Source organism: Nothobranchius furzeri, chromosome 1, assembly GCF_043380555.1.
Source record: "Nothobranchius furzeri strain GRZ-AD chromosome 1, NfurGRZ-RIMD1, whole genome shotgun sequence".
NCBI lineage: Eukaryota > Metazoa > Chordata > Actinopteri > Cyprinodontiformes > Nothobranchiidae > Nothobranchius > Nothobranchius furzeri.
The window spans coordinates 97,154,689-97,175,028 of NC_091741.1; the positions used below are offsets into that span (position 1 = coordinate 97,154,689).

At 42.4% G+C, this 20,340-nt stretch overlaps 2 protein-coding genes across 6 annotated transcripts in view; both read right to left on the reverse strand.

Moving 5' to 3' along the window:
• The window catches only part of kdm3b (lysine (K)-specific demethylase 3B), a 29,242-nt gene extending 23,314 nt beyond the window's left edge, over positions 1-5,928 (reverse strand). For all 5 annotated transcript variants that reach the window (XM_070552241.1, XM_070552248.1, XM_070552239.1 and 2 more), the window contains exon 1: positions 5,509-5,928. In XM_070552241.1, the coding sequence (XP_070408342.1) occupies positions 5,509-5,718 (210 nt within the window). In that variant the 5' untranslated portion in view covers positions 5,719-5,928. The remainder of the gene's footprint in view (positions 1-5,508) is intronic.
• A 1,478-nt stretch (positions 5,929-7,406) lies between these two features.
• spon2a (spondin 2a, extracellular matrix protein) lies at positions 7,407-18,484 on the reverse strand. Its single transcript, XM_015943962.3, has 6 exons — positions 18,253-18,484; positions 15,337-15,565; positions 13,431-13,651; positions 8,411-8,602; positions 7,980-8,151; positions 7,407-7,734 (listed from the first exon to the last, which is right to left on the reverse strand). Exons 1-6 carry the CDS (start codon positions 18,439-18,441, stop codon positions 7,544-7,546), a joined length of 1,194 nt encoding a protein of 397 aa, XP_015799448.3. The 5' UTR covers positions 18,442-18,484; the 3' UTR covers positions 7,407-7,543.
• Positions 18,485-20,340: the final 1,856 nt, after the last annotated feature.

Here is a 20,340-nt window from a genome sequence, read left to right on the forward strand (position 1 = left end):
ATAAAATCAGAAGTTATGGGCAAATATTGGTATTTTAAAGACTAAAAGGGAAAAATGTAAACAAATAAAAAACATAATTACAAAATAACACATTTTAGGCTAAATTTAGACACAAACTGAGGACAATATTTTCCTGATATACAGGGTTTATTTAGTTGTCTGAAAATGTAGCACGTTTAAAAAAAAATACCGCGATAATACCGAAAACCGTGATAATTTTGGTCACAATAACCGTGAGGTTAAATTTTCACACCGTGACAACCCTACACCTGTCCCATATTTCTGTTTCAGGTTACACAAGTTTGTTTGTGTTTGTGTGTATGCATGGTTGTATTTCCTGTCTATACATGACGTGCAGACTTGGAGTGACTTGGGATGGTCAAGCTGTGGGTTCCTGGAGTCCTGTAATGGCTAAGACTTAACAGTAAAAAAGGTATTCCACAAGCTGTTGTTTATCCAAATTCCATTTTTGTTTTTATCTACTGATCTATAATTCCTTATCGGTACATTCACATATAGGTTTGATTACTAACAACACTGATTTACATTTTTTGTGTTTCTTCTTTTGATTACTAGTAATTACATTATTTCTGTTAGAAAGATATTCACTGATATACATTTCTGCATTATATTAATTGCAGCTGATTTCTTTCATCATTTATGTCATAATCAATTTATTTAGATTTTTGCCAGTTATGGGCTACAAATTATTTTTGCCTTCTGTTTTGATAAGATTTTGCTCAAAGAGTTGATTTTCCCTCATATATTTAATAGGTTTATATTCATTTTGTTCTTTTTGCAAGACTTTTTCCAGTACACGTAGGTTACTGCATTCATTTCCTACACCTGAACTCCGTTCACATAATTTGCTACACATAGCACATATAGGCACATATAGTGCTAGGTTTATTTTTGTTTGTTGTTTTGCATCAGACGTCTATCCGTGTGTGTCTACTTTGAAGTGCCCTGTGTCTGCTCTCCTCCTCCTCTAAGTTTCGCCATTGGTCTTCGCTTCCTGGGAGGACCTCTCTACACCATCGCCTGATTCGGCTGCCTGATGTGTAATTGTTTAATCCTGTGAACAGTGAATGAAATCATTTCATAACCGTGAATGTGTGTGTTGTGTGTACATAATGACGTAAATTCAGCTTCAATAATTTTCATTCTATAAAAAATCTGCTGATTTTAGAAGCAATTATGTCAGTATATCAGTATCGGCTATCAGATATCGTATCAGGCCAAAAATTTTATAACGGTGTATCATTAGCTAAAATATCTAATATTTTAACGTTTGAACGCAGCTTTTAGAGTTCAACACTATAAAATCTGTTTGGATGAGCAGAATAGTGGCTTTCTCCATAAAGTTCCATTGATTTTCCTGAAAAGTCCGTGTGTCTGTGTTGTCTTTGATGCTCAGCGAGCCTCCATCTCCAACCAGCATGTGTTCAAACTGTACCTGCAGGGAATTTTTGCTTTGGATTTTCCACTAATGTGGTTTGAGACTTACAAGCCTATAAATGAAAGCTGGTTCCCCTACAGATGGAAGGGCCATTGATGACTGCCCCTGACCGTTCACCAGTAACAGAAGTGTATTTTTAACGCCACAGACAAAAATATCTGATGTGTTTTATGTTTCATTGAAAAGAGGCTTATTCTGTCACTTTGTCAGGTTTCCATGTGGTCTAAATCTAATCAGACTTTTGGGTTGCTTGGTTTTGTTTTAATATTAAAGTAAAAACACAACTTTGACATCAAGGGGGTCAGGCATTGGACCAAAACATAGTTGGAGAACTTGTTTAAAGTTCATCAGTGAAATCCTCCTTGGTGCAAGCAGTCTTGTTTTTAAAGGAGAATATTTTGTGACATCAATGTTTATGTTTCTCGCGTTGCATCATGATATTGTGTGGCAAGAAACAGTGTATTTTGTCCAAAATTCGATTGTTTTGTAAGTTTGGAGCAGGATTTAGCGTCACAGATATTCTTGCTGTGTGGTTGATGGTTCAGCCCATGGGAGGCTTGATAAAAGTTTTATTGGGATTTCCTCTATAAATGAGTAAAATATGAGAGATGATAGTGGACGACCCGGATTGTCCGAAGAAACCTTGGATTCTTGCTGCAACGGACAGTTTGTGATGCTCATGTTGTTCATTCAAGTATTTAATTGCTCAGCAGATTGCTCTCGTTTGCGGCAGGCTTTAAATAACTTCAGTGTTGTCTTCAGTACAGATTTGAAGCTTCTCTCGAAACTTTCTCCTGTCTGTAGGCGTTAAAGTGTTCATATGTCGGGGATTTGCCCGCTAACTCTCTTAAAAGTCTAAGTCGCGTACTTCTAGCAGGCTGTGTTTATTTTTAGCACACAGTCACTTGCGCGTACACAAAGATGACAAAATATCAACAAAGATCCTCCTTTTGCTGTAATAAAACACAAATACTTATTTTTCCTTTCTGAAACTTAGTTTAAATTCTGGTTTGGATTAAATTTGAACAAAAATGGGTCAGTGTGTGAGATTTTCCATTGATTTTGTTAGTGAAATTTGACCATAGAGTACTAATGCTAACTTGGTAGCAGCCACCTGCACAGCATTCACAAATGCCGTCATGCTCGGACGACCATTCTGCTAAATTCAAAACAAAACAAGTTTCTGCCGCCATAAAACTGGATCGCTACCATCTCAACAAACTAGAGTCAACCATCCAAGAAAAATAATTTTAAGAAAAGAAAAAACTTGTTTTTCTAGCAGATGACAAAACTTTAGATCTCAGTCGTTTTTCTGACTTGAAATGCTTGAGATCAATCCATGCGTAAAAATAAAAAACACCAGAAAGTAAAAATTAGCCTAAGAAATCTTAAACAATCTGGTGTTGAACCGTGACATAGTACGTACGTACGTACATTAGTTTCAAAATCAGACGTGCCCGTGTCGTGTTACATTAAGCAGCTGCTTTTAAAAGTTAGAAAAATTATAGTCAGTGAAAGGAAAAAATCTCTAGTTATTTTGTACAGAAATATTTTAGACAAACCAATCTGACTTATTAGTTTGACCATTTAAAAGGTACCAGCTAAACAGGGGAGTGTAAGTTCCAGGGACCTCATTTATCAAGCTTGCATACGCACAAAACGGGGTAGGAAAACTGCGTAAGCAACTTTCCATGCAAATTTTGGTATTTATAAAAGAAAACTTTGCAGAAAAATTTGCGTAACTTTAAGTTGACTAAGGACCTGGCTTACGCACATGTTGGACATGGAGAGCACAGTGCTGCTGCTGAGGATACAATTATGAAATCCTGCAGCATTATCACTTGTACTGCTTCGTTTTCACACAGAACAAGACCCCCCCCCCACACACACACACACACACACTCACACACATGCGTGCACTCTCTCACACACACACAGCCTGAAGTGCAGAATACAGAATGCAGAACATCAGTAGGGGACAGATTGAGACAGAATGTCATGCGTCTGTGACAGTGTGTGTCCTGTCACTGTGACCCGATTGATCATGCGTCCTGGCTACTTGGACAAGGGAGATCTCTGTTTGGGTGACTGGTTAGCGAGTGCGACTTTCACCTGGGAGTCTTGGGATCGGATCCCAATTGGACCATTTTTTTTATATCCGCCACAGATCTCTCTGAAGAATTCACAACATTGACAGCTTCAGCAACGCTGTGCCACTCCGTGGATTTTCTCTTGTTTTGCAAAAGCACTTCCTTTCATTTCTCCACCTCACCCACAACTTCCTGATTTTCCGCTTCTGTGAAATAGGCTTCCTTGATCTGCCTTGATCTACGGTCGCCATGTCATTGGTGGAGCGACGCAACAGCCGACTTATGTATATGCATGAGATCCACAAGGCACTTTGCATTGACTATTTATGGCAGTAAGTGAGGGGAGGATGTGACTAAAAAGCAGCTGAGAAACTTTCTAGATAGTTTCTGATTTATGAAGCGGAGATTGTGTGCAGCTGTGCGTACTCCGTGTTTGATAGATCACAAACCTACTTGGCGTAAGTAAATTTTTTTTGCTGAGCTTAAGTACGGTTTTAGTAAGGATTCTACGCAATGTCTGATAAATGAGACCCCGGGTAACTAATATGAAAATAATGTTAACCTGAACTTTCAAAGAAAGACGTTAAAAAGGATATTAGTGGTGTAGAAGTGTTTAGAATCACCTGTTTTAATGGTAGGCTCATTTGTTTTGCTTCACTTTCCAAATTTCCAGGTTTTTTTTTCAGCTTTCTATACATTTTTTATTTATTTACTACTTTTTAGTTTAATCGGAGCGCTTTAGGTTCCACTTGTTTCATTAGGATCCACCCAGACTGCCCTTGGGCTTTATGCTTAATTGAATTTCTGGATCCTATTTATATTTGTCTGAAACGAAAATGTGATTGTCGATGTCAGATGACGTGATTGATAACAGGTTCTACACTTTTAGAAATAATAAAGACACAAAGTCTTAAAGCAAAGATCTAGATGCAGGTTAGAAAGTGTATGAATGTTCCACAAAGTTGTACTTTATTGAAGTCTAGAGGTTCTACAATACAACTAACCAGACACCAGAATGATTATTACCAAGAGGAACTTGGTTATTTACGAGGAGACACCTGAAAGGAAAAGCTGAGAGACACAGAGTTATGTTATGTTGATATTCTGTCATCCACCTGAAATAATTTTGAGATTCATCAAAAGTAACCAAATTAAGTTCACTATTAGACCCTCAGACTTATTTAAATGTCATTTTTGACAAAAAGTGAACTTTATCAAAACCTTCAGCAGAAAACCATTCGAGGACAAATAGCCTAACTAAATAATATTAATAACAATTCTCCCCTCTAGAAACTTTTCAAAATAATGATTAGCTTAAATAGTTTAACCAAGCTTTCAACACTTAAATGGACACATCAGGTGTTGCTGAATTGGTATCTGTGATACAGGTCAACCACTCAATAATAAAGCAACCCAATGCGTTTATTCAACATAGCTTAAGGACTCTGAGTTAATTAGATTTCAATTGTCTATCAAATTGAAACTTAACATAATAATTAACAATCTGGACTCACCAATAAAGTTCTAACGACTTCTGTTCGCCTCTATATAAACTCATGGCCTAATAACTAAACTAACACTACTAGGTCGCGCGGACATCCGTTTTGTTCTGCTTGTTTATTATTTCCAGCTGATTTATTGGAGCGTTTTTCACGGGTACTTATGTCTAGTATTTCTCTCGTGAGCAGTGTGGGCTGCAAAGTAGGAACTGATGTTGTTGGATGCCTAGAAGCTAAAAAGGCGAACAAAGCAAAGGCCAGAAAATCCCCGTCCTCGATTTTGGCTTCTCCTCCCAGCCTGACTGCGGCTGAGGGGGGGAGCGGGTGCTAGTGTTTCTAGCGTGTAAACGCCCGCTCGGCTGGGTTTAAAGCTCAACTAGCATCAAACACGCGTTTCAAGTATACGGACTCATTTATATTTAGTTGCGTGATCCAGCACCATTTGTTTATAAATACTGACCGTCAGCCCTGCAGCTGGGCTTGTTGTTGTCGCCTCTCCTCCTTTGCTAACCTCCGGAGCGGCCAGGCCGATGACGCTCACCGCCCGCACCGTTCCTCGGAGCCAGTCCCGGGCCCAGACAGCCTGCTCCGCCTCGGATCCATTCGCTGGCCTGCCGTCGTCCAGGAGCAAAATCAGACGCTTCCCGATCAATTCGAGAGAGTCCCCCATGTTTGCTCGCCTTCAGTGAGCCACCATGAACAGTTTAACTTCTCCGCTCGGGATGGGAACTCAAGAGAGCTAATGTTAAGAAAGGCGATCAAAAACCTGCTGCGGCTGCCTTTTGTTCTTTACGTAGATGCACCGAGGGGCTCGTTTCGGCCGCTGCACCTGGAGACACGCAGCGGCGGACCGAGTCACGTCAGCAGTTCATCCAGTGGAAACGTTTTTGTCCTCGGTGGTAACACGACTGACTACCCAGCTCTGTCCGCCATTGAGCCCTGTAACAATCAAACGCACTCCTCTTGGTAGACTGGCAGCACTGCGGACACGGAGCAATAGTGGGGAAACAGTGACACTTAGTGGTGGAGGTGTGCACTACATCTCCTGTGTTATTTTGTCCATGGTCACTTCTAAATGTATTTTAAAAAATATAATTTTATACTTTTAACATCAGTTTATTAACATAGGCTGATGTTTCAAATGGAGGAAATAATTAATAATAATAAAATAATGTTGATAGTTTTTTTGGTAATATGTCAGTTTCATTAACATTTAACACAAATTTGTTTTACAGTAAAGTATGTTTGGAGGTTTCCATTAGAATCGGATTATACTCGTGTTTTATTATAAAGGTTATCTTTGGCAGATTTCGTGTTGCTGCAGTGGTGTCAGTAGTTATCGGCTTTGACCGCTAGGGGGAGCCACCATTTTCAGTCAGTGTTGCAAAAAGGTCAGATTTTGTCAAAGCCTAGAACTAAAAATTACTAGCCTACCTGAAAAATATGTTTATTTATTCTGGTCTGCCAGGCTAAAAAATATCATATTAATGAAGTTTTGGATGAAATGGAAGTTATAAAATAAGCATCCGTGCATATTTGGTTTGTAGTTTTTATTGGAGCAAATACTCAGACTTTGGCTTCATTGGATAAAAATAAATCTTTCTTGTAAATTATATGTGAAAAAAGTGTGACCTAAGTTACCTTTTTGTTAAAAAAAATCAAATTATTTATTCCAGTTAAATGATGAACAAAATCATAACAATAAAATATAAAAAAGATGACACAACACACATTTGTCTGACTTTCTTCAAATAATCTGCACATTGTTCTTGTGCATCTTTGCTTTTTAGTCCATTCTTGTGACTAAGATATTTATAAATCAGGGCTTAGGGTTATTTTGAAAGAGCTTCACAAGCCAAGCAGGAGATCTATGTAAACTAATGCCTGCAAGGCATGCAGAATGTGCAAGGACCTCACTGTGGAGATATCTGTGTATACGTCTCTGCATTCACACAAGAGTGGGAGAAGATCGCCATCAACCTACTGATGAAAGGATCACGCCATTAGTTCTATTGTTTAAACTCACATGTCATTGTTTTCAGAATACTTTTGTAAACGTGTCTCGTTTTTCCTGTTTAAACATTTGTTGATGTGCTGCTCTCACCAAAATAAGAATGAGTATACATTCAAAAAGGAAAGAAAAAGAAACAACTATTTCTACAATTAATTAACATGTCATATGTGATCTATGTATCATTACCATTTACAAGTTATTGAATCACGTTTTTATTTACATTTTACAAACTGTCTGATCTTCTTAGTCAATGGGATTGTCCAGCAATATAAAAACATTTATTAGACGTGAACGTTTTATCTCAAGCCCTGACACCATCCAACAGTTAATCCAACATATTTCTGTTCCCTCTTCTTGCCACTAAAACACACTCTTGTAGGTGTGTAACCGACTAAGACAAAACGATGGCCTGCCGTGTCGGACGGCTGCTGAAGATGCACCAGTGGTGATGTGAGCATTCATTGGCCTCCTGAGCAGGAGGCTACTGGCGTTTCTTCATACAGCTGTGGGGCATGCATTCAGCCTGTTCCTCCAGCTCGGGGCAGGGGATGCCAGCGTTTGCCGGCCGCAGCATGATGTAGCGTGTGCGATGGCGAACTCCTCCTGTGGAGCAGGGTCCCAGACACAGGCCCCAAGACGACCAGAGAGAGACTTCACAGTCTAAAGGTGTCACTGTGTTGATGAGAAGAGCGATGAGGGAATTAGACGCGCTGCGGAGACAAGGCGTGCTTGCACAGTAATCCTCCTAAAGCACAAGATTATTGCTAGATTTACCAGACGTCACAATTTGATTTTAATATCTAAAGTCACGCTGAGTCCTCTGGGAACGCTTTTCCAGATCAACCTCTGCGGAGAAGTCTCTGACTGCAGTTCTGGACTGGGTCACCTGTCTACTTGAGGGATTTCTGTGCTCCTACCTGAGAAGCGCTGGGGGCTGATGGAGTTGGGCAGAATGTGATTGGAGAGGGTGTTGTGACGATCTGGCGATCCATGCTGCCGGGTTATCTTTACGCTGGCGATGGGTGGGAGCTCCTTCAGTCGAGGGTAGAAGAATGAGTTAGCTGGGTGGTTTGGCATCTGAGAGGTGATCTGCAGCAGAGAGCACTTTGTTAGAGAAGCCAGCAGATTCTCAGTAGAATGGAAACACGTGGACAAGAATGGATAGTCTATTGCGTAAGGGGGGGGCTCCTCTGACTAAAATCATATGAGGATCTGCCAGCAATTATTTCGTGGAGACAGCTAAGACTGATGTTCTGTTACCTCACTGCTTATTCTGAGAATTAGATGAGTGCTGCAGAATTAAAGCGGCAGCAGAAATCAACAGATGGTTTCCTCATGGAGATTGTACCTGTGTGATGTTTTCTTGGGGGCTGGTGGGGAAGTTTGGAGAGGAGAACGTGAATCCGCTGTCTGTCCCCGCGTCGTAGGGCTTGAGGTCGACGCTCACCTCCTGTTTCCACTGGTTACCCTCACAAAGATTCAAACTATTCACACCGACAAACCAGTCAGGACTGGGGATCATCTTCACCATCAGAGACAGCTGTTAGACAGGGACAGCAAACAGGGATGGAGAACCAGTCAACAGCTAGTTCAAAGCAAACAGAATAAACAGTCAAACGCTGACTGTGGTTATTTCATGGCTCTTACAGATGATCTTTGCTACTTATCAGAAGCTGTTTTCACATGTTTTGTTGATAGTATACTTGCTCATAAACCACCATGGATACTAGTGTGTCAGTCCATACACCGCCATCTGCTGGCCGAGTATGGAACAGAAAAAATGTCATTTAACCGTATCAATAGCATAAAAATAAGTCTGAAGATCAAAATGCGTGTTGGACTAACTAAATCCAAATATTACACACCGTGCCTGGAAAATAAACATTTAGTAAATAAATAATCACGGCTGAGTTTGTCACAATTTATCCATAAGAGGGTTAAATACGAAAAAGCAAAGTGCACACACAAGAAATGTCAGCTGGTCTGCTAAAACTGGACGTGTTCCACAAAGGAGGTCCATACCTGAACACTGTACTTAGAAATACACATTTAGTGCTGTGAAGCAAGTCCAGCCAGTACACCTTAACACAAAACCATTTCTATCTCTCAGGCTAAATTCACCCTTTAGTGGAACCTCCATGTTGGAAAATCGCTGCATCATCCTTTAGTTCTTTCTAAACTGTCCTTGCAGACTAAAGTACTCCTGGTGTGGACAATGATCTGAGAGCAGGATGGATCAAATAGCAGGAATCGCTGCAGCATTAGCCAGGACAATAAATGCAAAGAGCCTGACATAACACACACACACACACACACACACACACACACACACACACACACACACACACACACACACACACACACACACACACACACACATAGGGACTTGTGGCTTTAAAATGCAGGAGCCTGCATGAGTGCATGTGCGTCCAGTCTGTCTCCTGTTCAGTGTGACAGAAAGTCTACTGAACGATGAGCATTTCCTGATGGATGATCTCATAAAGGAATTGGAGTTGGGGTCCCAGCATAGTGAGGTGGTGGGTGACCAGGAACCAGACAGTTTAAAAATGCTGCTTCACTTGTAGACTTCTATTTGAGGATCTGAGTTCAGCTTCCATTCCAATGGTGTGTGAGGTTTAGAAAGGATGGAGCTGACCTGGGCAGGCAGAGCTTCTGGGACAGGAGCTACAACGAAGAGACAAATCAGAATCCGTTTTGTTCTTTGTCCCTGTTCTGGCCGTCCGTTTCCACCCGCTTCTCTGAGTCTGGATTGTAGGGGTAGCAGCAAAGAGGTCCCAACCCCCCTTTCTTTCTCCAGCAACCTCTACCTGCTCCACTGGTTGGATCCCAAGGGCTTCCCTAGCCAACATGGAGATCCAACCCAGGGGCCTGCTGACAGGACATGCAGGAAACACATCTCCACGGAGGCGTCTAGGAGTCTAATGCCCAAACCATCTCAGCTGGCTCCTTTCTCTGCTCTTTCACCCTGAAACAAGCGTTTCCAACAAGTCATCTGGGGTATTTCTCAGTGGTGCTTTTTAACATGCAGGACCAAGAGAACCTCTGATGCAAACGGTTATTCAGCCATGGACGTAATTTTTTTTTTGGGGGGGGGGGGGGGGGGGACATGTTCTCCCCCACTTTTTCCAAAGTCAAGTTTTGACCCCTGCACTTTTTACCATCCAAAAACAATATTACGCTATATTTAATTGACACTGGTTGAGCTCTAGGACCAAGCGGAAAACAACCGTTTATGTTGAAGCCTGTTTCCCATGAGTTTATACTGCAAAGATACCCCCCCCCCCCCCCCCCCGGGTCCCCCCCACTTCTGAAGTGAAAATTATGTCAATGTATCCAGCGCTTCAGCAATCCCTCGCACTTTTCTTCTACTGCGTGAAATCTTGGTATAAAGTATGCAACCAAGTTCAGCAGCACCTTTAAGCCCCTGCTCTGTTTCATTCTCTCACATTTTAAACAGCACTGATATTTTTGTCTTTTCCATCTGTTTCGAGTTACACATTTAACAAAGCAGACAGCTTATGAATATGGAAATAGGGGTTGTGTGTGTTTGGCATTCTTGGGGCATTTCATCTGAATGATTTTGTTGGGTTCAAGAGAAGAATATGACATTTATAATAAATGAGAGCGCAACAGCAGAGAGGCACCGCCACATGAGACGATGATGTGAACAGGATTTTATTATTCAGTCACGTCCAACACAAACACACAATATTTTATTTTTTTCTGTTTGGACCGCAGATCTAAAAACAGACAACCACAGACAGAGCAGAAGACAAGCTAATGAGATGCTGGTTTTGACCAGCACTTGCCAAAAATGCCCTCTGACAATCTTATTTATGATTTCTTATGACGTCAGGTTCAAGTAGTTGTGCAAACAGAGAACTAATGTAGGACACAGACATTTAAACATGATTGTACTTCTTAAAGCTCCGATGAACACACACACCTTTCCGTTTCGCAGTCTTTCCTCTCATTTATCGGCTGTAAATGATAGGTTTAGTTCTATGAATGTCAGTTTTCAACAGTGCCATTCATCAAAATCTTTCACATCTGTTGAAGCCTTGGCCTAAAGCTCAGAACTACAATAAAAACTCAAACCTGTTGGTAGAATTAATACAGTTGCCATATCATCCTCCAGAGCCAACAGTGAAGAAAGTCAAAGCCTAAAATAAAGTCTAATGTGTTAGCTTACACTATTTAGATGGTTGTATATACACACACATATATATATATATATATATATATATATATATATATATATATATATATATATATATATATATATATATATATATATATATATGTATATATATATATAGATATATAGATATATAGATAGATAGATAGATAGATAGATAGATAGATATAGATATAAATATATATATATATATATATATCGGCCTCAAAGCCTCCAGATGGAGTATTAGGATTTGTACCTTCATCACAAACCTGCCACATCCAGTCCTATACATGTCTACTTCCCGCTAGTGCAGGATCTACAGGTGTTGACAGCCAACTTTTGTCTAACACTGTTGTTATATAACTACATATGAAAATAAAACAGATTGTTTTATAGTTGTTAGGCTGAAATTAGGGAAGTTAAGTTTAAAAAATCATCCATCATTTTCCTCCTCTTATCTGGGGTTGAGTCGTGGGGGCAGTAGCCTAATCAGGGAGAACCAGGCTCTCCCCTCCCCAACACTTGAGCCAGCTCCTCCGGGGGAATCCTACTGCCGTGAGCCGGGGTGAGTACTCGCTCTCATCATAACCATCTCTGAGTGTGTTGCAGGAGAGGGAGCAGCAGCTGCACCCGATCAGCTGATTAGCGGGTCGACTATTTAAAGAGATGTTGAACACTACACCACGCCGGATGATTACTACGACTCGGTAGTTTCCAGCTTTCGCTCTAGTTCTCTTGGTTACTCGTAACTTCTCTAGTGTACTTTTGGCTCTAGTGTGATTTTTGCATTTTTTGGACTCACCCACCTCAGGTTCTCTGCTCATCTGGAATTACTCGCTCCACCTCCATAGGACTCTTGGACTCCGCATTCAGTCACGTTCATCATCCAACTCCCAGGCCGACCCGCTCTCACTTTGGACCCTGTGCTCCCTCTCCAGCTCAGAACAACTCCCCTCTGGATCCACCCGGCTCTCAACCTCCCCTCATTTCCCAAACCTAATCATCCCCTGTAAGTCTCCTCTCAGTATCCCTGCCTCGACCATTTCCCATGGACTCACCTCTGGTTTGCTCTCTCTCCAGACCCTGGTTACCGTTTTTCCTGATCCGCTGGAATTCCCAGTATACCCTCAGTTCCCCTTATCAATAAAATCTTTTTTACTTTTCCATCGATCTGTGTACGGTGTTGTGACTCTGCATGTCGTGGGTTAGACTCCTGCCCCAAACCACAACACCTACGGCGTACCCTGGCCAGCCGTGAGACATAGTTTCTCAACCGTGTCTCATCCCTTGTGCTTAAAATACTAATACGTATTGGATAGTACTCCTGGGTCACTTACAGTGAGTCACGCTTCCCTCACTTGTTTGACTGACCTGGTTGAGCGGAGTTGTGTGTTTTGTTATTTCCTTATTCAAGCTCTGACTTTTGTGGTAAATACTTCATAATGTTGTATTTATGCAAAACATAAAGTTAGGGTGGAAAAATGTTAGGTTAGCATTGTAGCTAAATGCAAATAACTAGTTAAGTCTGGTAGCTATCGCTGTCTCTAGTTAGGTATTTAGTTGGAAAGTTGACGATAGCTCAGCAACATTAGAAATTATTAGTGGGGAACTGGTGGATTTGTTTTGTTTTCCGCAGACAGCAGGGACAGCAGTAGCTCAGGAGGTGGAGCATGTAGTAATCGGAAGGTTGCAGGTTCCAACCCGGATCCCACTAGAGAATGCTGCTGGTTAAGTGTCCTTTGGCAAGACACTAAACCCGCCTTGCTGGCTGGAGGTTGTCGGTGGGACAGATGTTTGGCAGGCCTTGCCTCCGTCAGCGAGTCCCGTCGTAGCTGGATGACTGATTGTGTTGTGAAGCACCTTGGGGGGGCTGTAGAACCCTAAGAAGCTGCTGTTCAAATACAGACCATTTACCAGAAAGATCTGGAGGTGTTTCTGGTCTTTCTGCTAAGCTAACTGGCTGCTAGCTTCGTGTTTACACAGAGGAGGAGAAAATGCACATGGGCTAAACATCCTGACGGAATATGATGGAAGAAAGTTTGAAGCGGATGGACCATGTTGTGGAGGTCTAACCGATGGTGAGTGAGACTCCTGCTGCCAGAGCTTGGTTTGTCTGTTTGTTTTTTAACACAAGTATAGATTTTTGTCAAGTTCTACTCGAGCATACCAGTGGGTTTCGAGGCTGCATGATCACCTCCGTGGAGCTGTGCCCGATGCCGTTAGGAATCCCAGCCGTTCGGTGCATGGCTCCGACGGAACGTTTTTTCCTGGCCTCCTTGGCCGCCTTCATCAGCTCCACCGTCAGCCCAAGTTCAGCAAAGCTCTGCACTCCTGGACTGGCTGAAGCGCCTTCCTCCCATAGCCTAAAATGGCGATTATGGCTGACCGCTAAAAAGGAAGAAAGAAAATGAAGAAAGGGGAGACGATGAGAGTGAGACGCTTATTCACTAGAATCCTCGTCAATGTCAGTGAAGCACCACAGAGCCTCAGCCAGATGGTGAGATCATTTCCACCGTGGAGCCTACGTGTATTTCTACAACTGTTTCCTACTTCCTGCACTTAAGCTGATAACTCTGATGGAATTGTCCATCTGCATGTATTATTGCAAGGGTTCGTTCTCCATCTATCTCTGCTGAAGCCACAACAGGGGCTGGAGCTGCCAGGAAGTAGGTCAGGATCCTGCTACTGGCAGGAGAAGGAGGACAAAAATTACTTTAACTAGTCTGAAAACCCATGTTGATACTTTTTGTACACTCCATGCCAGCAGAACCATTTTCTCCCCGTTTATTTTGTAGTTGTGTCTTTCTGGGAAATCTGTCAAATTAAGACCCAGCTTTAGATTTGAACCCCAGGTTCTGGAGCGCTGGTCTGGGTCAGTGGTTTAGGGGGCAGAGTAAGGTTAGCCAGAAACACGCTGACAAACGCTCCGATGGTTCTGCCTTACCTCACTTTCCAGGGCTGCGTAAAGCCTTGCCCCCACAAAACTGTGCATTTGAACTTAAACAGTCCAGACACATGTATGAACACACACTTAGCCACACACACACACAACCTGCCCAGCACACTTCACACACTATCTTGTTTCTCCCCTCGCTGCCGTTACTTGTGCACTTAATTACATTTCCATCCTAACAAATTTCCCACTCGCATCAAAAACTTGAAACTTGATAATGCGTCACAGTCAAGCTCCACCAAGGACATCAAAGCTCACTCTTTCTAAATTGCTTGTGTATTTTTTGGGCCTGACTCCAGTCCTCTGTTGTCCTCGTCCACATGTCCCCATTGGTATTCACATTACACACGGCCATTAGTTCTCAATCAGTCTATACCAAAACCTCCCTTTTGTCCCCTACAGCCCACCATCTTGTTTTTTTCTTCTTCTGTGACAAAGACTTCTGCTCGCCATGCCAATGGAAATAACTACCAGTGTGTCAGAACTGCTGGTGCCTGTCTCAGTTTGGGATAAGTAGGGCATCCTCCTCCTCCTTCAGGGTAAAGGGGCATCAATGGGACAGCTGGAAACCAGACAAGGCCATTACTGCCCCAGCCCTAACATTTATATATACCAGTTTCTCAACATCTGCCATCCGAGGCTCCATAACGTTGGGGAAAAAGAATTAAGAAGTCTGAAAGAGCAGGAGGGGAAGAAGAAACGACTTTTTTTATTTATTCTGGCTCCGAGGTAAGTGGTCTGACCCAGTACACCTCAAGTATCATCACCCACATTCATCAGCCCCCAAAACCACCACTCTGGTCTTCACCGCCAACACTGTGGTAAACCAGCGGAAATGTGGGAAGGAGTGTCGGATTGAGTCGAAGACATAGAGAAACGTTAAAGGTGTGGCTGGACAGCAGTTAGAGAAGCTAAGACAAATGCCATCTGGTAGCTTTTAGATGGAAGGTGTTTTTTTTATGTCTTTCTGCGTTTGTGTGCTGAATGTGCTAATAATGATGTCCTAAACCTCATCATCGGGTGAAGCAAAGGTTCGGCTGTTGCCTCAGTGAGCTCTTTAGCTTCCCTCACTTCTGGCTTAAACCCAGGTTTTCTCAGGAACCCTTGAAGTCATTCTCACCTATGAGTTTGGACCACTGCGCTGGGGGTCGAAACAGCGGATACTGCTTTGGAAAGGCCTGCGGGCTCCAGTGACCTGTAAAGACGAGGATGTAGGAAGCAGGACTCTTGGCTGTGCAGCCGGTCCCGTTGAGAGGTCGCGAAGGCCCAGCAAAAGTGAGACAAAGTTTCACAAGCACGATGAGCAGCTTCTGCAGCCAGCCACAGGTCAGGTGCTCTGATGACATCATCTGAGAGGAACGGGGAGATGAAAAATATGTTATTCCTCAGGCATGGAAGAGATCTCTGGGCTTCCTGTAGAAACTCTTTAAAAAGCTACCCCTAAAGCGGGTTTTTGTGTGGTAAAACGTGTGAAATCAATAGCTGTCTCAGAAGTACTTGGCACTTGAGCTGGCACATTAAAGGATTCTAGCATGAACGCTCAGGAAACCAAACCCTGGGCAACCCTGGAAAATATTAAAAAGGGGGGAAAATTCCACATTGCTGCCCTCATATCGCATCACAACCTTTTTATCTAAGAACAAAGTGGAGTGAACCCGCTGACCCTCGTGCTTTTGAACACTCCTTTTGGGCTGGACTGAGCGCATGCTGACCCAAAGCCAGCCGCTGGCTCCGGGACAACAGTTGAAATTCATCGGGAGCCTCCCTGAAATAAAACAACACGTATGACATCTGAAAAAGGATGTAAACTCTGTCTGATCTCACTGACTGACCATCTACTGACCAGCAGCTGCTGAGTCAGACTAGCACTCTATTAACAGGCAGGGAGGGTAAGGGGGGAGGGGGCACCTGAACAGAGATTCATATATATTTAAAAAAAAAAAAAAGCCGCCATGTGTTTTCATTGTGGCCGTGCAGCATGTGAGGATGCACGCACAAAACCTTAATCCTAAACTTATCAGGTTTTTAATGCACGGTGCACCATTAGAGAAAAAATTTAACTACATTGCAAAATAATCTTTTTTTTTTTTTTACATTTAGTGCTGAAACAAGTTTGTTTTTTGAATGGAAATCAGGTATTTCTTGTTTTATTAGAAGAATCAGAGGTTTGGGCCTTTTTCCTGTGTTTCTCCGCTCTAGCTGCAGCTCCAAGCAGCTGGAGAATGCAGACAGTTAAATTTGGTTGAGTCAACCAGCACATACACACACATTCACCGTCAACACACATCACACCCATGACCTGCCGCATATTGTCCCTGAAGTCTATTTCCAGAGGTCGGATTGAATTACTCTGCCGACATAGCTGCAAAACTCCAACTCTGACACTTTTCTGACCGCAGCCTTGTACGCTGCTGAGCGTTTTATCATTGCCGGCCTCCGTTAAATTCATATTAACCACGGCGCAGCTTAGTTGCCACCAATAAAAATACCTTGAGTGTGGAGACTCACGGTGCTCAGACACCAGCTTTATGTCTCTGCAGGAGGCGTCTGGAGATTCAGATGCTGTCCCAAAGCGTCACTTGAATTAAAATTCATCCCCCAACATGGCCGTTTTTGAAGTTCTTACAAAGATTTGAATGATGACAAGTGGGATTTAGAGCAGCAAAAAGACTTATCTGTAGAAAATCTTTATTCTGAAGAGATCTAGCTTGGACCTAAGTGAGAGAAAGTTTGTGAGGACATCCTTTTTCCTCAAAAAAAAAAACTCAACCCCCTGACTGACCTTTTGAACTCCTCACCCTGACATGATGGCGTACTGAAGACACATTTCTTGAATTCTCATGGCTCACAGACTTCCTTTTTGTCAGTACAGACACACAAGACTGAATCACAAACATGCTGTCATCAGTCCACTTGGACAAATCCATGTTCATTTTGCTTTTCGGCACACACAAGCCTATCTGCTTTGAGCATCTTTAATGCACCGTTACAGCAACCTCATGCAGAGATAATCCAAACACTCGCCCCAGCTCACAGACGTTCAGGTATGCACACACAAGCACAGATTTGTGCACACGAGGCTCATTTTTAACAAGTACTCAGCAAGGAAGGTAATTTGCTTTTTTAATCTTTCACTGGGTAATTGTGGATTTAATAGTTTGTGAGGAGGAAAAAGACGCATCATCCATCTGCCTTGAATTACACTCTTTCTTCACACATGTTTGGTGGTCTGTTGCATTCATCCATGCACACGCATGCACGCACACACACTCTTAATGCGATGCTCTCTGGAGTTTGGAAATCCGACCAAGATGTTGTAAAGAGAGAAGTTGAGACGGCGTTCAGTGACTGCTGACGCTACACCGTCAACAGAAGAAGCAGAACATAAACAGAGCTGTAACAGAATGAATCATGTGAAAATGGTAGATTTTCATGAGTTTGTGTTTTAAAGAGACTTTATTGTTCGCATTTTTTGCTCGAGATCCACACCGGCATGAGGTCAGTGGTGGAAAAACACACGTACCTCCTTGAAATACTTCACACAAATATTTCAGGGTTTTATTTATTCTTTCGTTCCACCTTAATCCTCTCTGATCTTACCTTCTTATTGCCAGTGGAAATGTGGGTCTTTTTATTTATGGCGTTTGTGTCATACGTGTCAAAACCAAATCTCTTCAGATTTAAACACACACTCATGCAGACCTGTTTATACAGTGGAAATGGCTATAAATACCATAAATGTTGTGCAAGTCAGGGCAAAGGCAAACCTTCCACACTGTCTCTAACTTTTAATGTTGATAACTGACACACATTCGCCTACATTAAACGTAAAGATTTAATGATCTGATTGCCTGTTAATAACTGATGACTGCAGTTTTGATTGCATTCTGGCTTCTGTGAACTTTTGCTGATAAAATCATTATATTTTAATTAAAAGTTAAAAAAAAGAGTTTCTTTAGATCAAAAAGTTGTGTGTGTGTGTGTGTGTGTGTGTGTGTGTGTGTGTGTGTGTGTGTGTGTGTGTGTGTGTGTTTACCTGTGTTGGATCCGTCTGTAGCACAGGGAGGACGCAGCTCTTCTCTGCCGTGGCTGGTGTAGCGTTATCGACCTGTACCCCTCTGTGGGCTCCCTTTATCTCCTTCCAAATTTCTTTCCTCCTCCCTCTCTCTCCCTCCCTCCCTCTCTCCCTCCCTCTCTCTCCCTTTCTCTTATTGTATCTCCTCATGTTACCCTCCTCCTCTTTTCTCCCCCTCCCTCTCCTTGTATGGAAAGGCAGTTAACATCCGCCTCTCCTCTATCTCTAATCGTGTCTTTCAGCAGCCTTCTTTCCAACGAGCCAGTCAACATGGCACTGCCCCCCCCCCCACCCGCCGCCCCCCTTTTTTTAACAAACCTCACTCAGCTTTGTGTGTTTTATGCCCTTGATTTTCAGCACAAGCCATCCCACTCAGACGGTGTAGAGTTGCTGAAAAATAGCTGTTTAATGCAACCTGCCTGAGTCTGGATGGAAGCTCTGGCTTTTAAGCTAATTTGACTTTGATTAGAAATCACTGAGAATCAAAGGGCTCAGAGTGGTCTTTCCTCTCCCCTCCACTTGAAACGATTTTCTCCTGTGGCAGATCCAGCTGTGATCTCACACAAGGAACCCTCCAGTCGGGCGTGTGTGAGAGGGGATGAGCGGTCACTCGTTCACACAGCTGGTACACACATGGACAACCAGGGAGGTTTCTGTTACCGGCCTCCACTCACCTAAAACTCAGACTAAATAAGACAGTCTGCATGTGTTTCAGGGTCTGCGTGAGACAGAGACTTTGTTTCCTGATAAATCAGCAACCTGTCACAGACGTTACACACAACCAAATCATGGCCACAGAGGCATGTTGGCTGCATCAGGAGGACATCTTCAAAGCTCTAAGGACCTTTAAACTTTTCAGGAGTAAGATGCGCTGTAGAAAAGCTGGATCAGGAACTATTTACATTTTATGTCCACCAGTCAAAGACAAATAAAGTTTCTCTGCATCTGTTCCTCCCTTCATTGTTCAAATTCTGTCATCGTTGTCTTCTGTTTTTCAGCTCGGCTTTTCTAAATAGTCAATAAATGGAATTGAAAGGCCATGAATGCATGTGTAGCCTAGTTCTCCGTTTTAATCAGCTCAAAAACAAAACTTATGTCAAAATAACCTATAAACAAAAAAGGATTATGGCCTGCTGTGAAAAAGTGTTAGCCCTCTTAGATTTTTTTGTTTAATGCTTCAGATCAACAAAAAGGATTCCAGCGTCAGACAAGATAACCTTTCAAAAACGAAATACAGCTTTCAAATGTTTTCATGCACTGAAAAAAGATATCCAAACTAATCTTTCTGGTGTAAAGAAGAGTTCATGGTTTTAAAAATTACAGTGAGTCATCCGGGTCCTAAAGCTGCAAAGCCACCCAGAGCATCACACTGCCACCACCATGTTTAAATGTTGCTGTGCAACAGGACACAGAAGCCTGCATCTGAGATTAACTTGCAGACAATTTTCATGATTCATGATCCCAAGCTGTGTTGTTTGAAAAAGAAACCATTAAAAGTATTTCTATTGTAGAGCAAACATCTGCTTTCTTTTTTTTTAGAAAATTAAGTTGTGGTATTTTTAATAATTCAATTCAGATTTTTTTCTATAGCGCCAATTCACAACAAAAGTCGTCTCATGGCATCGTGCTATGTAAATATTCCAATTGAACCGACTTATCAGTTCAGTTCACTATTTCAATTAGTTAAATGTTTCCTAAAGAAACCCAGCAGATTGCATCGAGTCACTGACTTGTTGTGTCAGTGTCTTTACAGCAATCCTCATACTAAACAAGCATGCAGCGACAGTGGAGAGGAAAACTCCTTTTTAACAGGAAGAAACCTCCAGAGGATCCTGGCTCAGTATAAGCAGCCATCCTCCACGACTCACTTTCCTGCAGGTGGGCGTTTCCTGGAGAGTGGCACCAGCTGTTGCCGCTCAGCAGCGATCATGGCTGGATATTTAAGGAGTAGTCGCGACACTTCGTCAGGTGATTAACTCCCTTTGGGTATTTTCTACAATCGCTTTTCGAGATATCTTTGAGTACTGCTCATCGACATACATACGGTAG

Coding starts and splice junctions, on each gene's coding strand:
- spon2a (XM_015943962.3), bottom strand. CDS start 18,441: ATGAGGAGATACAATAAGAGAAAGGGAGAGAGAGGGAGGGAGAGAGGG. Junction 8,603..13,430: donor TGCAGCCTCGAAACCCACTG/GTATGCTCGAGT, acceptor CCTGTCTAACAG/CTGTCTCTGATGGTGAAGAT. Junction 8,152..8,410: donor CCCAAGAAAACATCACACAG/GTACAATCTCCA, acceptor TCTCTGCTGCAG/ATCACCTCTCAGATGCCAAA.